Source organism: Aegilops tauschii, chromosome 1 (assembly GCF_002575655.3).
Source record: "Aegilops tauschii subsp. strangulata cultivar AL8/78 chromosome 1, Aet v6.0, whole genome shotgun sequence".
Lineage (NCBI taxonomy): Eukaryota > Viridiplantae > Streptophyta > Magnoliopsida > Poales > Poaceae > Aegilops > Aegilops tauschii.
Window position 1 is genome coordinate 205,100,586 of NC_053035.3, and position 16,843 is coordinate 205,117,428.

General features: G+C 45.7%; 1 protein-coding gene across 1 annotated transcript; it reads left to right on the forward strand.

Annotated features, from left to right (window-relative positions):
- The first annotated feature begins 6,447 nt into the window (after positions 1–6,447).
- LOC109744832 (AT-rich interactive domain-containing protein 1) lies at positions 6,448–16,195 on the forward strand. Its single transcript, XM_020303970.4, has 2 exons — positions 6,448–7,407; positions 15,267–16,195. Exons 1-2 carry the CDS (start codon positions 6,562–6,564, stop codon positions 15,957–15,959), a joined length of 1,539 nt encoding a protein of 512 aa, XP_020159559.1. The 5' UTR covers positions 6,448–6,561; the 3' UTR covers positions 15,960–16,195.
- The last annotated feature ends 648 nt before the right edge of the window (positions 16,196–16,843 follow it).

The window sequence follows — 16,843 nt, forward strand, 5'->3', positions numbered from 1 at the left end:
CCGGGCGCGGCAACTCCCTTGCCGTCCTTCTTGAAGTTCTTCTTACCCTTGCCCTTCTTGAACTTAGTGGTTTTATTCACCATCAACACTTGATGTTCTTTTCTGATTTCCACCTCCGCTGATTTCAGCATCGAATATACCTCAGGAATGGTCTTTTCCATCCCCTGCATATTGTAGTTCATCACAAAGCTCTTGAAGCTTGGTGGAAGCGACTGAAGGATTCTGTCAATGACCGCGTCATCCGGGAGATTAACTCCCAGCTGAGTCAAGCGGTTGTGCAACCCAGACATTCTGAGTATGTGCTCACTTACAGAACTATTTTCCTCCATTTTACAGCTGAAGAACTTGTCGGAGACTTCATATCTCTCGACCCGGGCATGAGCTTGGAAAACTAATTTCAGCTCCTCGAACATCTCATATGCTTCATGTTTCTCAAAACGCTTTTGGAGACCCGGTTCTAGGCTATAAAGCATGCCGCACTGAACGAGGGAGTAATCATCAGCACACTGCTGCCAAGCGTTCATAACGTCTTGGTTCTGTGGGATTGGTGCATCACCTAGCGGTGCTTCTAAGACATAATCTTTCTTGGCTACTATGAGGATGATCCTCAGGTTCCGGACCCAGTCCGTATAGTTGCTGCCATCATCTTTCAGCTTGGTTTTCTCTAGGAACGCGTTGAAATTGAGGACAACGTTGGCCATTTGATCTACAAGACATAGTGTAAAGATTTTAGACTAAGTTCATGATAATTAAGTTCATATAATCAAATTATTTAATGAACTCCCACTCAGATAGACATCCCTCTAGTCATCTAAGTGATACATGATCCGAATTTAACTAGGCCGTGTCCGATCATCACGTGAGACAAACTAGTCAAGATCGGTGAACATCTCCATGTTGATCGTATCTTCTATACGACTCATGCTCGACCTTTCGGTCCTCCGTGTTCCGAGGCCATGTCTGTACATGCTAGGCTCGTCAAGTCAACCTAAGTGTATTGCGTGTGTTCCGAGGCCATGTCTGTACATGCTAGGCTCGTCAACACCCATTGTATTCGAACGTTAGAATCTATCACACCCGATCATCACATGGTGCTTCGAAACAACGAACCTTCGCAACGGTGCACAGTTAGGGGGAACAGTTTTCTTGAAATTATCATAAGGGATCATCTTAATTACTACCGTCGTTCTAAGTAAATAAGATGGAAAAACATGATAAACATCACATGCAATCAAATAGTGACATGATATGGCCAATATCATCATGCTCCTTTGATCTCCATCTTCGGGGCACCATGATCATCTTCGTCACCGGCATGACACCATGATCTCCATCATCATGATCTCCATCATTGTGTCTTCATGAAGTCGTCACGCCAATGATTACTTCTACTTCTATGGCTAACGCGTTTAGCAACAAAGTAAAGTAAATTACATGGCGTTATTCAATGACACGCAGGTCATACAAAATAATAAAGACAACTCCTATGGCTCCTGCCGGTTGTCATACTCATCGACATGCAAGTCGTGATTCCTATTACAAGAATATGATCAATCTCATACATCACATATATCATTCATCACATCTTCTGGCCATATCACATCACATCACACATGCTGCAAAAACGAGTTAGACGTCCTCTAATTGTTGTTGCAAGTTTTTACGTGGTTTGTAGGTTTCTAGCAAGAACGTTTCTTACCTACGTATGAACACAACGTGATTTGCCAATTTCTATTTACCCTTCTTAAGGACCCTTTTCATCGAATCCGTTCCGACTAAAGTAGGAGAGACAGACACCCGCTAGCCACCTTATGCAACTAGTGCATGTCAGTCGGTGGAACCTGTCTCACGTAAGCGTACGTGTAAGGTCGGTCCGGGCCGCTTCATCCTACAATGCCGCCGAAACAAGAAATGACTAGTAGCGGCAAGAGGAATTGGCAACATCAACGCCCACAACTTCTTTGTGTTCTACTCGTGCATAGTAACTACGCATAGGCCTGGCTCATGATGCCACTTTTGGGAATCGTAGCATAATTTTAAAATTTTCCTACGCTCACCAAGATGCATCTATGGAGTATACTAGCAACGAGGGGAAAGGAGTGCATCTACATACCCTTGTAGATCGCGAGCGGAAGCGTTCCAATGAACGTGGATGACGGAGTCGTACTCGTCGTGATCCAAATCACCGATGACCGAGTGCCGAACGGACGGCACCTCCGCGTTCAACACACGTACGGTGCAGCGACGCCTCCTCCTTCTTGATCCAGCAAGGGGGAAGGAGAGGTTGATGGAGATCCAGCAGCACGACGGCGTGGTGGTGGATGTAGCGGGATGCCGGCAGGGCTTCGCCGAGCTTCTACGAGAGAGAGGGGTGTAGCAAGGGAGGAGGGAGGCGCACAAGGCTGAGATGTTGCTGCTCTCCCTCCCCCCCTTTATATAGGCCCCCTGGGAGGGGGGGCGCCGGCCAAGATCCCATCTGGATGGGGGGCGGCGGCCAGGGGGGTGCCTTGCCCCCCAAGGCAAGTGGGAAGCCCCCCACCCTAGGGTTTCCAACCCTAGGCGCATGGGGGGAGGCCCATGGGGGGGCGCCCAGCCCACTAGGGGCTGGTTCCCTTTCCACTTCAGCCCACGGGGCCCTCCGGGATAGGTGGCCGCACCCGGTGGACCCCCGGGACCCTTCCGGTGGTCCCGGTACAATACCGGTAACCCCCGAAACTTTCCCGGTGGCCGAAACTTGACTTCCTATATATAATTCTTCACCTCCGGACCATTCCGGAACTCCTCGTGACGTCCGGGATCTCATCCGGGACTCCGAACAACTTTCGGGTTTCCGCATACACATATCTCTACAACCCTAGCGTCACCGAACCTTAAGTGTGTAGACCCTACGGGTTCGGGAGACATGTAGACATGACCGAGACGCCTCTCCGGTCAATAACCAACAGCGGGATCTGGATACCCATGTTGGCTCCTACACGTTCCACAATGATCTCATCGGATGAACCACGATGTCGAGGATTCAATCAATCCCGTATACAATTCCCTTTGTTAATCGGTATGTTACTTGCCCGAGATTCGATCGTCGGTATCCCAATACCTTGTTCAATCTCGTCACCGGCAAGTCTCTTTACTCGTACCGCAATGCATGATCCCGTGACTAACGCCTTAGTCACATTGAGCTCATTATGATGATGCATTACCGAGTGAGCCCAGAGATACCTCTCCGTCACACGGAGTGACAAATCCCAGTCTCGATCCGTGCCAACCCAACAGACACTTTCGGAGATACCCGTAGTGCACCTTTATAGTCACCCAGTTACGCTGTGACGTTTGGCACACCCAAAGCACTCCTACGGTATCCGGGAGTTGCACGATCTCATGGTCTAAGGAAAAGATACTTGACATTGGAAAAGCTCTAGCAAACGAAACTACACGATCTTTCATGCTATGCTTAGGATTGGGTCTTGTCCATCACATAATTCTCATAATGATGTGATCCCGTTATCAACGACATCCAATGTCCATAGTCAGGAAACCATGACTATCTGTTGATCAACGAGCTAGTCAACTAGAGGCTTACTAGGGACACGTTGTGGTCTATTTATTCACACATGCATTACGATTTCCGGATAACACAATTATAGCATGAACAATAGACGATTATCATGAACAAAGAAATATAATAATAACCATTTATTATTGCCTCTAGGGCATATTTCCAACACACCGGCTGCCGCATTGCTGTTGTCGGCAGTTGCGTTATTGCCGCTATGTTCCCCATTGTTGCCTCTTCTGCGTCTACGCCGACGTCTTGGAGGGGAATTGGGAGTGTCCACCATGTAGACATCATAAGTAGATGTAGCAGTCCACTTGCCGGTGTTTACCAGAGGCGAGGTATTTTCTGTGGGACCATCGGTATCTTCATCCATGTCCGTGGCCTCGCCGTAGTCTAGCACGTCGGTTAAATCGTCGATCGTGGCGACTAGGTGGGTGGTGGGTGGGATGTGATTTTCTAGATCGCCGGCTTTAAGTCTGATCTGATCGTAAACCGAAGCCTTGCCGTTCGAGATAGACATACTCTGGATACGGTCAAGCATCTCATTGAGGTGGGATAGCTCTTCAGAATTTATCATTCGGTTGTAAGCGGGTCTGACTCAAAGTATGCCCGACGTGTAACTTGACGTATCTTCGGCGCGAAGGGATCTGGAAGCGATTCCGGATTCTGCGCTGAGGTCAGCTCTAAACCTAACACGACTTCGGAGGTGAGAGCCGGATCTACGTCCGGACTAGAGACCGGAAGGGAACCGCCCGGAGTGGTTACGCCAGGGGTCTCTGGTGACGCCGTGACGGAGATCGGTTCCGGAGTCGAGCCTCTGGAGCCTGGCGAGTTCTCAATTAGGGCCGGGGCCCATCCCGACAGGATGAGTTCACCGCGGGAATCCGCGATGTACTCGACAAATGGAGTACCCCGCTCGGGGTCAGGTGGTGAAGCTGGAGCTCGTAGTGGGTGAGGATTCCACAAACAAAAGCACTCAAAGGGAATCGAAGTCCACGAAAGACAAAAGCCTCGTGGACAACCAAGTTCCACAACAACGGACGCGGGACCCTTTCCCCCATGGCGGGCGCCAACCACGACATCGAAGGTTTTTTGGGCGACCATCCTAGTTCCACCAAACGCTCCAAGTCGTCCTTACTGATCGAGGACCTTTTCCAGTCACCGCTCCACTCCGGCGTGGCGCTGGGATGGACCGGTTGTGAATCGGCCGAGCAACCGCCTCGGCGGTGATCATCGGAGGCGGCGACGGATGTTGACATTGGTTGCCCTAGGTGCGGGGCGGCAGCTGAGGACGGTGTCAAGATGAGAAGTTGAGGGAGGAAATACCCGTAGGGGGCGCCGTTCCCCCTTCCCCTATTTAAGCGGGTGGGGCGCGCGGATCTTTCTCAATTCAGCGCCTGCGCCAGCGGTGGGTTGGCCCATGAGACTTCGGGCCTTCCCGTCCAGAGAAGCAACGACACTACCGGGGATGTAGGAGTAGTAATCTACGTCATTAAAGATCGAGGTGGCTGGACACACAAAGGAAGTAGCCCGACGGAGGCCTCGGAGCCCAGATGCCTGCGGCCTCCGCCACACTTGGGGGCTACTGGCGGGGTCCTGTACCCGGGTACCTGACGTAAGGGAGCCCGACCTCAGGATCCACAACACAACATATCCACGAGGATTAAAACCGATACATGTACTTAGCAAACATATTAGTCCTATATAAGTATGTGACATCATTAAAAAAACATGATTAAGGGCATAATTGCACTTTGAACAAGATCATTATCCATAGGGTTACAATCAAGCCAGCTGCGCCCTAGTTCATTTGGTGGTCCGAGCTGGCGATCTCCCTCACCCGGATCACACCGCACACCCATGCAGATTCCCTTTGGTTGTGGATCCACTCGTCGACGACATCCATCTCACTAAGGTGCTCTGGATGGACATCCTCTACATTGAAACACTTACACAATGAAGACCCCACACTCTGAGGCAAACCGACTGGTGCATGGTATCAGTCCCGGTTGGCAGGCGAAGCCACTTGGGTAGATTACCCCTGTTTGTCACTTTCGGCACTCCACAGAACTTCCAATCATCCTTGGCCGGCAGGCAAAGCCACTTGAGTAGATTACCCCGTCTGTCATTTTTGACACCCAGATAACTTCTAGACTGAGACTCTACTCTTCAAAGGGATCGATCTCCCAGGCTCGTATGACACCATCCTGGGTTGTTCCTGCTACACCAAGTTCATGATATCCCGAGACAATTAAAATCCTAATATAAACATAACATATCTATAATTAGGAAATAATTAATAATTTATATTAATTGTGTGTTGTCATTGTGCTCCAAAAGTAAAAAATCTTTTGAAATAACTTTGCCCGTTGTAATTTTCATTTATATTTATATTATATATATGTGTGTGTGTAAGAGATATATATATATATATTAATGTCTTAATACGAACACAACATATATCTATAGGAAGAAGACAATATTATATTAACCGTGTCTTGTAATATGCTTGAAAAGTATAAAATCTTTTCAACTAATTTTGTGCACTACACTTTTCCATCCGGATTTATGCTATACATGCGTTGTACATTAGATAAGTTGTTGCTTGACAACTCATACTACCCTGTCACATTACGCACATTTTGAGGCATGAGATGTGTCAATTTTCTTGCCCATTGTTCATTTTTTTGACAACTCCCACTCCCACAAAATGATCGGCGTTTTTAGTACGCGATGAAACGTGGACCCGCCCTCATCATACATCATCACCCCCCTTTTCTTCTCCCTCTATCCACCATCTCCTACCCCACACCCACACTCCCACCCCCACACCCACACATAGACCTAGGGTTTGGCTCCCATGGATTAAATTTTGTTCCATCACAAAGCACAAACCAAAACTCAAAGAGAACACACACAAAAAAAAACATCAGCCTTCCTTCCTCCCCAATCTCCAACGTCGAAGGGGTTGGGTTTTCCTCAACCCAAAGGGCCTGGAGGCAAAAATGGCTACCCCTCCGAGCCCACCGCCACCACCACCTGCCACTAATTCCTCCGCGCCCCCTTTCAAAACCAACACCCCAAGCCCGAACCCCCACGGCGCGCCGGCCGCGAGGGCGCCCTCCTCACCGGCGGCGGCGGCGCCGCCGCCGCCGATGTCCAGCGGCCCATCCCACCTCGTCCTTTGCGTGCGCGACGTCATCGGCAAGCTCCGTGCTCGCGGGCACCTCTCGGGGCTGGAGATCCCGGACGATGAGCTCACCGAAGCGGGCGCCCCCGCCTTGTTCGACACCGTGCTTGCCGCCTTCCTCGCCGAGGGGCGTGTGTCTGCCGGGCTTCCGTTACTCCCGAAGCCTCTTGTGCTCGGGAAAGGCGGCTTGGTGGACATGCTCCCCTTGTACCTCGCCGTGCGCTCTCGCGGCGGATTCGCCGCGGTCACCTCATGGGCGGCCATCGCCGAGGCGGTAGGCCTCGAACCGGCTGCTGATGCGCCCATCAAGCTGGTGTACGCCAAGCATCTCTGGCTCCTTGAGCAGAGCATCGGCAAGCCTGAAAGCCAGGACGAGGTGGCCGGGAGCAGTCGCAATGCGGCCCACCGCTCGAACGCGAAGAAGGATAAGTTCCTGTCGTCACACAAGGACCACGCAACCGCCGGATCAGCCCATCTGAAGCGTAAGAGGGAGGTTCCTCTGCAGATGCTTAACTGGGTCCGCCTTGTGGCGAAGAATCCGGGTGAACATGGTGCTGGACAGAATCATGGCAGCCAACTCTCCTCGACGCTTATGTTCCGTCGCCTGATGTTTGAAAATATTGATTGCAGCAAATTGCCCTATAGCACTACCTCGCCGCAGGTAACTTCTGGCCACATAGTTTTGATTTTTGAACGCGATAAATGGTATGCTTGATTATGTTGTTCCTTAAATTGCGGATTTAGATTCTGGATTTGGTCATTCTTATCGGCTGTCTAATTATAGCTGTTGGTCCTTAGATTTACCTACACCGAAGTGCTATCATTTCTGAAAAGAGAATCACACATCTTTTTTCATGTGCTCACTTAGGGTCATCTTGGAGAATGCTAAATGTTGGATCATTTTAGAGCATTCTCAGAGTTCTTTTCCCAGTACCATGCCAATCTAGGTCAAGGAATATAAGATGACCCATCTGCTATGGGTGAAAACTGAAAAGCAAAACACAGCATTTTCCGTATATAATATCTAATTATCATGGTAACAGGGCAAATCAGTGGTAGCTATTTATTGTGATTTTTTTTCCAAAAGATTGCTTATATTTCTGTAAATTCTTGGGTGAGGGCATTGTTGGTAAATTTTGGCTATCATTAGGGCATCCACAATGTATGCCAAATAGCGTTGCCAAATGAATATTTGGCTTTTGGCAGCCCCTCAACACATCGTGGAGACCAGTGCCAAAGCCAAAATATATGGAACCGGTGCTTCTTGGAGCTTCGATGCTAAATTTGGGCATTGAATAAAATATTATATCTGAACATGGTTGTGGGAGGAGTGAGAATGTATGGAGCCATGGCTGGAAGAGGAAATGGAATATTTTACATGTACTTTTGCTTTGAGGTGGGTCCATCTTTATTTGTTTGGCATTGGTTACATTGTGGACGAGATGCAAAATTAGCACCATTGCTATATTGCAGTGATGTGTCAGATTTGGCATTGCATACATTGTGGATGCCCTTAGGACTGCATTAGGGGTCAGCTTTGAGCCCTTATCTTTTTTGCTTTGGTGATGGATGAGACCACAAGGGATAGACAAGGAGATATCCCATGGTGTATGCTCTTTGCAGATGATGTAGTGCTAGTTGACGATAGTCGGACGGGGGTCAATAGGAAGTTAGAGTTATGGAGACAAACCTTGGAATCGAAAGGTTTTAGGCTTAGTAGAACTAAAACCGAGTACATGAGGTGCGGTTTCAGTACTACTAGGCGCGAGGAGGAGGAGGTTAGCCTTGATGGGCAGGTGGTGCCTCAGAAGGACACCGTTCGATATTTGGGGTCAATGCTGCAGAAGGATGGGGGTATTGATGAAGATGTGAACTATCGAATCAAAGCCGGATGGATGAAGTGGCACCAAGCTTCTGGCATTCTCTGTGACAAGAGAGTGCCACAAAAGCTAAAAGGCAAGTTCTATAGGACGGCGGTTCGACTTGCAATGTTGTATGGCGCTGAGTGTTGGCCGACTAAAAGGCGACATGTTCAACAGTTAGGTGTGGCGGAGATGCGCATGTTGAGATGGATGGGTGGCCACACGAGGAAGGATCGAGTCCGGAATGATGATATACAAGATAGAGTTGGGGTAGCACCAATTGAAGAGAAACTTGTCCAACATTGTCTGAGATGGTTTGGGCATATTCAGCGCAGGCCTCCAGAAGCTCCAGTTCATAGCGGATGGCTAAAGCGTGTGGATCATGTCAAGAGAGGTCGGGATAGACCGAATTTGACATGGGAGGAATTCGTAAAGAGAGATCTGAAGGAAGGATTGGAGTATCACCAAAGAACTAGCCATGGATAGGGGTGGGTGGAAGCTTGCTATCCATGTGCCCGAACCATGAGTTGGTCGCGAGATCTTATGGGTTTCACCTCTAGCCTAGCCCAACTTGTTTGGGACTAAAGGTTTTGTTGTTGTTGTATTAGCGGCAAATAAACAAAGTTAGGCTTTGGCCTAAGTTTATTTTCATGGTGCAAAAATGGCAACTCTTTTTTCTAATTTTTTATAGGGTTATGCTTGCACTGTTAACCTTAATTATGCTAGCTGTTCTGCATATTTATCTTTTCCCTTCTTTTTCCGATCGATATCTCTAAGAGAGGATTGTTAGATGTTTTTCACTGCTAGGAAATAGCCTATATGCTTGAGACACAGAGAAGAAAAAATGAAGTAGGATCCCCCCGGCCTATACTTGCTCTCTTTATTTGACACTTGCATGCTTCCTCCAATGATATTTACTGTTTTAATGGCCCACCTCTATTTGGTGCCAGAGTCATGGTTTTTAAGGCATTGTCTAAGCACTTCTTCAGCACTAAGGCGCCCTAGGAGGATGGTGCCGCCCTTGCCTTGACCATCTAGCACATGTTGTCTATAGAGAAGCATCCGCCGCCGCTCAGTCCTCACCACAATGTTGATGTGGTTGCTCCGAAGGCTTGGAAATGGCGTTCCTTTCACCTTCCTACACTAGCATGCATCTAAGCGTGTCTGTTTTGACTGCCGCTTCTCTTCCCCGATCAACTACTCTACCATGGTGGGAAAGGACGGGTTGTGTCTTTTGTTGCGAGGGAGATGTTAGGCATGTGGTGTTACTTGTTTCTATTGCCGGGAAAGGGGGAAGATGAGTAATGTTGTGACTATGATGAGCAATGTTCCAAATATTGGCCAGTTAAGCGGCATCTCAGTTAATCGCTACTCGGTGGGTCACTGAATAGCCAATTAACTGGTCGATTTGCCTATTTATCCCTAATTAGCACCCGACCGATATGGTACTAGTTACTGATATCCTCAACATCGACGATGAGAAAGAATGTAGGGATAGTGGCAATTGTGTCGCAAGAGGAACAAATGAGTTATTAGATGGCTTTTCGGGTAGTGGGGACGGTGTGTTTATGGCCAGTGACCTGCCATTCAATATTTTTGTTTCTCTCGTAATATGTCCCAATTGATATGTTCCTCTAGTGTCTTAGGCGAGGCTGGCCTCTCGCCTTAAGCGCTTATAGGTGAATAACGGTGTTGGTCCTCTTGAGTTACCTTTTAAGTCTTAAAACCATTATGAGAGCTGTCACACCATGGTTTCTATTTTTGGATTTCCCTTGGATAAGTTGAATCACAACAAAGAAAGATGGTGGCCTAGCCACATCCACCTTTAGCAACATGCCAGATGCATTGGAAAATCAAGGCTACATGAAAGGGCATGGTGGAGAAGATGAAGTGCAGATAGAGGATTTCATGTCGCTCTGATGGCCATGCCGTCACCAAATTCACTAACTGCAGTACTGCACTACCAACATTGAGGCCTTGACAAGCCAAAAGTATTCCCAATTTCTTTTGAAGGGTGATGGAAACAAAATTCACGAATTACAATGTTTTAGTAATTTAGGAGCAAGTTTCGTTCATATTGAAATCAAAATTTAAAATTCAGACCAAGGATAACTGAGTCAACAACCATGAGATAAACAAGCAACAGTAACGAACCACTTGAGAAAGCTTAATTCGAAGGGTGTGAGGATAATGGAGTCACAACATCTACTAGGATTGTCACCCTCGACTAGAACTTCCCATTCTCAAAATTTTCTTAAGAGGATAGTGATATAAACAAAATTCATGAATTTTATTTTTCAGTAATTTTTGGATCAAGCTGCATTCATGCTTAAATCAAATCTTAAAACTCAAACCAATGATAATGGAGTGAACAACCATGAGATAAACAGGAAATGAAAACAAGCTAGTTGAGAATGTTTAATTCAAAGGATGTGGGTTCAATCCAACATTTGGGATCTCATTTTATATCTAATTTTCCATTTGAAGCCTCCATGTCAAATATGAAAACCAGGGGTAAAATAGGATGCAAACTTGGAAGTGAGCCCACACCGTGTGGTCACATTCCCATGACTTTGACGATGTGTAGTCGTAATACCTTATCCTTCAGCGTATACCGTATACAGGCATACGGCGCTAGGTATGCGCAAGCCTTGAAGGCCCAACGGAGCACCCCGACCCGATGGGGTGTATGCTTGGGGTTCCCAAATAGGAAACCTTGCGGATTGCTTGGCAAAGGGGCCACGAATTCTACTCACACGATCCGAATTCCCTCCCGTACAGACATACACGGAGAGATCACCTACTCAGAGAAGGGAAGGCCACCACCATAGTACGGATATATCAAGGCGTCCAAGGCCCGCCAAGGAGGATGAGCAATCTAGAGACACACAAACCTTAGCGATCTTATGCACATCGCCTAGATCGTGTCCAGAGACCCGTGGTGATCTGAGATGATGTCCCACGACTATACAAATCACGTGTAACTACAATATTGCTACAAGGTAAAAATGAAATTATGCTTGACATTCTTCTTGTTATGCCAGAGTGTATATTAGTTAAGAGTTTTGGTTGGTTGCGTCCACTTTGAAACTCGAATGTGGACAATCTTATATCTATTTTTCCATTTGACATCAAATAACCTACCTACATGGGTGTCGCAATCTTTCGAGGAGATCATGGGTTTGACACTAGTTGAGACGTCTTTGACGACCTAACTACGAACATGCCATGATGACGCGCCTTAGCAATTGCTAAAAAAACTCCCGAGATGTTATTCGTCACGCCGAATCACGATCAATTTGACATCGAAGGTCTAACCTCCGTGTGAAATCGAGAACAAGAACTATGAAAATAGAATTATGATTATGGTGAATAATGATGAAAGTTGGGATTCGAAAGCAGTCTTGGCTTGGTCGATGGACACAAATGAAGTACACGAGTTGCAAGTTGACCTTCGCCTAGCGCCTAGGTGGTGCTTAAGCGCCCTAGGCGCAGCCTAGGCGGACTCACAATTTTGACTATCATGTTGTATTTGGGATAATATATTTGTATCGAAATCGATTTAGAGAATATAAGTGAGTAAACTACCAGCTATTGAAATTGGAAGATGGACAATTTGGTTTGTCGGTGCAATATGGCATGATTTCTCACTTGAGTGGACAATTCTTACTTGCCATGCCTAGAGTTCCGCTTATGCCTTAGGCGAGGCGTTTGGTCATTGCCTAGCGCCTAAGTGTGCCTAAGCGCCTAAGTGTGCCTAAGCGCCTCCTAGGTGTTGCCTTTTCCAACAGAGGTTACAACTATGGTGAACTTTATATAAACAGTACCGAAATCTAAACACTAGCGGTGCAGTGTATTTAAGGGGCTTATAAGAGGGGATTTCGACTAGCCAAGGAAGGGGTGGCCAAATCCGATTCATGAGTTATTCCTCCCTGAATATGGACTCTTAAGACTGTCCATAGTGTTTTACTCCTAAAGTACATGGGCATGACCCAATAATAAGGGGGCATGACATCTATAGATAGCCATGGTCGAATTATGAAGTTTCATCTTGTATTTTTCCTCCATGTATTCATGCATTACTAGGGTGGCTTTTGTCCTGAGATCTCCACTTGCGGCTCCGTCTTCATTGTTTGTGTGTTTGCTTCCACCTCCATGCTTGATCATGCTCCAATGCTTCTCCCTCTTGTCCATGCCGGGGCCTTCATGAACATACATATGTGATTTACACAACATTTCTCAGGAGCATTAGGAATAGTTCCATGAAACGAAAGTAACTGATAATTCAGGTGATGTGCGTGAGCCCTAGTGATTGATTGTTGTATTCTGGAACTTCGGTAGTGGGCTTTTCACATTTATAGGCTAGATACTCAATTCATGCTCTTTGGAGTAATGTTGCTCGACCATTGCTAGCCCAGGTAGCATCGGCCTTGCTCCACTCCTGCATGGGATATCCTTAAGAAGCAGGATTATCCCATTTAGGGAAATCAAGTCACTGCGTTCTATACATGACAAGTAATGTTCTAAAGGGTAGGCAAGAGGCTGGGTGTTATTCGTCTGATCGGGGCTAGGTGGGATTGGTCCACCTTATAGAACATTTGCTGGTGAGCAGTAAGGTAGGCCGCCTTCACTACTTATGTGTAGTGTTGGACCTCCTATTGGGCAACTCCGGAGATGCTCTTATGCACTTTAGCACCATCCATTTTTGGAGCTAGTTATTTTGGGAGGTTCAGTTGTCCTGAGTGGATTTCATCATATTGTCTTAAACGTCCAGCACCTTCTGTTGGCTCTATGTTAGCAGACAACCTGGTATCTATGTTGTATGGCACAGGGACATGGATATGGTGATACACCATTTTCTTTGTTCTAAAAACAGTGTTAAGGGGAGACAACAAGTATAGATTTGTTTACAGAACAGGAAAAAACACCATACCTTATCTTACTGCATGCAACCAGCATTCCAACAGTCTGTGAATAACAGGTTAACCAGCAGTCAGCACCTAATATCTTATCAAGAACTCGATGATGAAGTTCCGCGAATAAGAAAACATAACCATCAGTAGTTAGTTACCTAAAAAAAACCCCACTAGTAGTTAACTTCATGCTTGACTTGTACTTGCTCTATTAGTATCCCGGTATATCCAAGTGGCTTTTGTATAGTTTGAAATTGAAAATAAATATACGTGTATCTGATGTAACCCGCATATGCCTGCAGAATACAGCATGTTTGTGAAGTGCCGGTGCAACATAGCTTTGTAGCATAATCCAGCTTTTGGTTCATCCCACACAATTTGTGCCTACCAAAAATGTCATATTTGCAGCTATAAACTCCAACATGCAGGCACATCAAGGCAACCAAACTGTCTTAATTATGTACAGTTAGAGAATAAACGGTGGACCACTAGTGCCTCTAGTTATTTACTTTGCTTGGTAAAACTTGAACTGACAACAGTGGCTCTTAGGGGAAAATTTTAGGGGGGCACCTAGTATGACTCGATCAGTATTTCACCCTTACAGCAAAAGTCAGACGAATGATTTACATACTAGTATTGCAGTATCATTTTTAGCATCCATGAGAGCTTCCTCCAGCTTCTGCCCACCCAAGCATAGTTCACCATCACTTGGTTCCATAAAGTTTGTTTTCATCGAAACCATTAACCAAGGTTCTCGGTTGGATTTCACTGAGGCTTCTGAGCGCTTCATGCTTGTCAAACACATTCAGTGTTCCAGGTCAGCGAGTCTGTTGACCCACGCATTATGAGACAGTTTCTGGCGTTCGACACTATTGGTGCAAATAGTCTTGCATAGTAAAGATTATTTTCATTGTTAGTTACTCGACTGTGCACCGTGACTTGCATTGGTGGGTCAATAGCTCCCATATATTAACTTGGTATTTAGCATGTTACTGGAAATGTCTCAACATGATTTACAAGTTACAACTGTATTGTTATAGGCCCCTTTTGCTTTGTAATTTTGCCACGGAAAATTTGGCAAGCCAAAGTGATCATGACATTTGAAAATCTGGTATTGTCACATATTTGCAAGTATGATGACGGTGGACAAATTTGTAAAGTGATAACTTAGTTGGGTTGTTACTATTTTAGGCTTTTAGATACTTCGGATATGATTCTTGTGAATGATCCTAATGCTTAAACTTATCTTGCTATTGATCATAAGATTAAGCTAGCACATACGAAGTGTATGATTATCTTTCTTCAAACTTTTAGTCTGGGTGGATGTGCTATGTATATTTCTTCAGCCATATGATCCACCCGAATTCCTTACTGACCTTATCAGAGGTCCTCTTTTATATTGTGCTTTTCTTGTAGTTGCAAGACTCAGTTATTAAGATTATTTTGTTCCCTATGCTGCTTGATATATGATCCCAACAGGTTGTCATACAGCAGCTGATACCACGTATAGGTCTGTTGGCTTACAAAATACTCTTCCAGTTTCTTTGGCTGCCTGAACTTCTCTATTTCTGCTTAGAGACCGCATATATACGATCACCAAAGAACTTAAAATCGTTTGTCATGCATTCTGAACTAATGTTTTTATTCTATTTATTAATTTCTCCTCTTATATGACAATGATATTCAATCGTCTTAAGGAGATACTCTGAAAATGTATATAAAACGTAACTCTTTGTTCATTGCAGAGTGGACTTACAAATGAGGAGCAGCCACAGTACGATGGATGGGATGATCGACTGTGTGCAGGTGGGAATAGTGACAGGATTTTGCATGCACGAACTCGGCTTAGTGGTCTAGCAGATGTTCCAGATTGGACTGGGAAGCCTTCGCTACCTTATGACGAGCCGCATGTGTTGAGATTTCTAGGACAACCTCTTTTGCCTGCACCAAGTAATGAAAGCCTTGATGCTGATGCTATTGGTAAGGGTAGGCCAGATAATTGCAACTGTCAAATCCCAAGTTCTGTCACTTGTGTTAGATTTCATGTGACAGAGAAGAGGATCAAGCTGAAGCGTGAACTGGGCTCAGCATTTTATGCAATGGGATTTGACCGCATCGGTGAGGATGCTGCATTGACATGGAGAAGGGATGAAGAAAAGAAATTCAATGCCGTTATCCAGAATAATCTGCCTTCATCCAAGTACAGATTCATGGAGGAAGTGTTTGCTGCCATGGGTTCCAAGGGCAGAAAAGACATTGTAAGTTACTATCACAATGTTTTCCAAGTGCGACGAAGAGCGTACCAAAATCGGCTCACTCCAAATGATGTGGATAGTGATGATGATTCACTCGAGCCTGGCTTCTTGCATCTTCGTCAAGGTGGTGCTCAGGGTAACTCCATGTCTGCTTCTTCCTCCGGAACTCAAAGGGGTTCTTAGGTCATGGAGGTTCAATAGGTTATTAGGGTAGCTCGGTGGCTCCAGCTCGGCTTCTTTATCTGGTGCTCAGAGGAAGTTTTCTTCTTTCTTTGCGGTGAAGCTCACAGGAAGGTTCCGTAGGTCGACGCCAATTGGTTAACTGGAGCTCATTTAGACTTTTCTCTCTGTGAATAGCCCCGTGGCTCGTTTCACCTTGATGGATCTGGATATTAATGCAATTATTATGTTGACATTTAGACTATCTTTATTATGTAGGCAGTTTTATTATTTCGTCGGAGAATTCCCTGTGGAGTACATTTTTGCTGAGAGCTTTGTTTGGATAGGTGCGGATTATGTCCAATTCCCTTTGGACGAGTAGAAAATTGAATATGATCCTTGCGCATTCAAAGCGGTTTGGTATAATCCCTCTATCCAAGCAAACCCCAAGGGATTGTTTTGATACACATCAATTCAACTCCGGTCACTTGTGACACGGGCTGAAATAAAATCACTTCGCATCTGAAGGGATCGAATTGAATCATGCGTGGAGATTCGCGTGGGTATTTTTTTTTCGTTTTTATTCTTAATTGAGTCACTTAGATGTGCAATAACTGGGCACATCTCCCTTCATCCTAAAAATAAGTCTCTCAACTTTTTATTAACTTTAGTATAAAATTGTATTAAAGTTGAGACACTTAGTTCGGTGTGGAGAGAATGCTTAACGCTTGTTTTCTAAATTTTAAAGTATCATGTGACTATTTGTTAGACTTATGATAATATCTGGATCAAATTATATAACATGGAGTATTATAGATGTAATATGTGGCATCTCCAACACTACTTTCCTAGGTCTGCCACAGTCAGTGATGGGTAAGCTTTGACCCAGGCAAGCCGCGAGGAACACT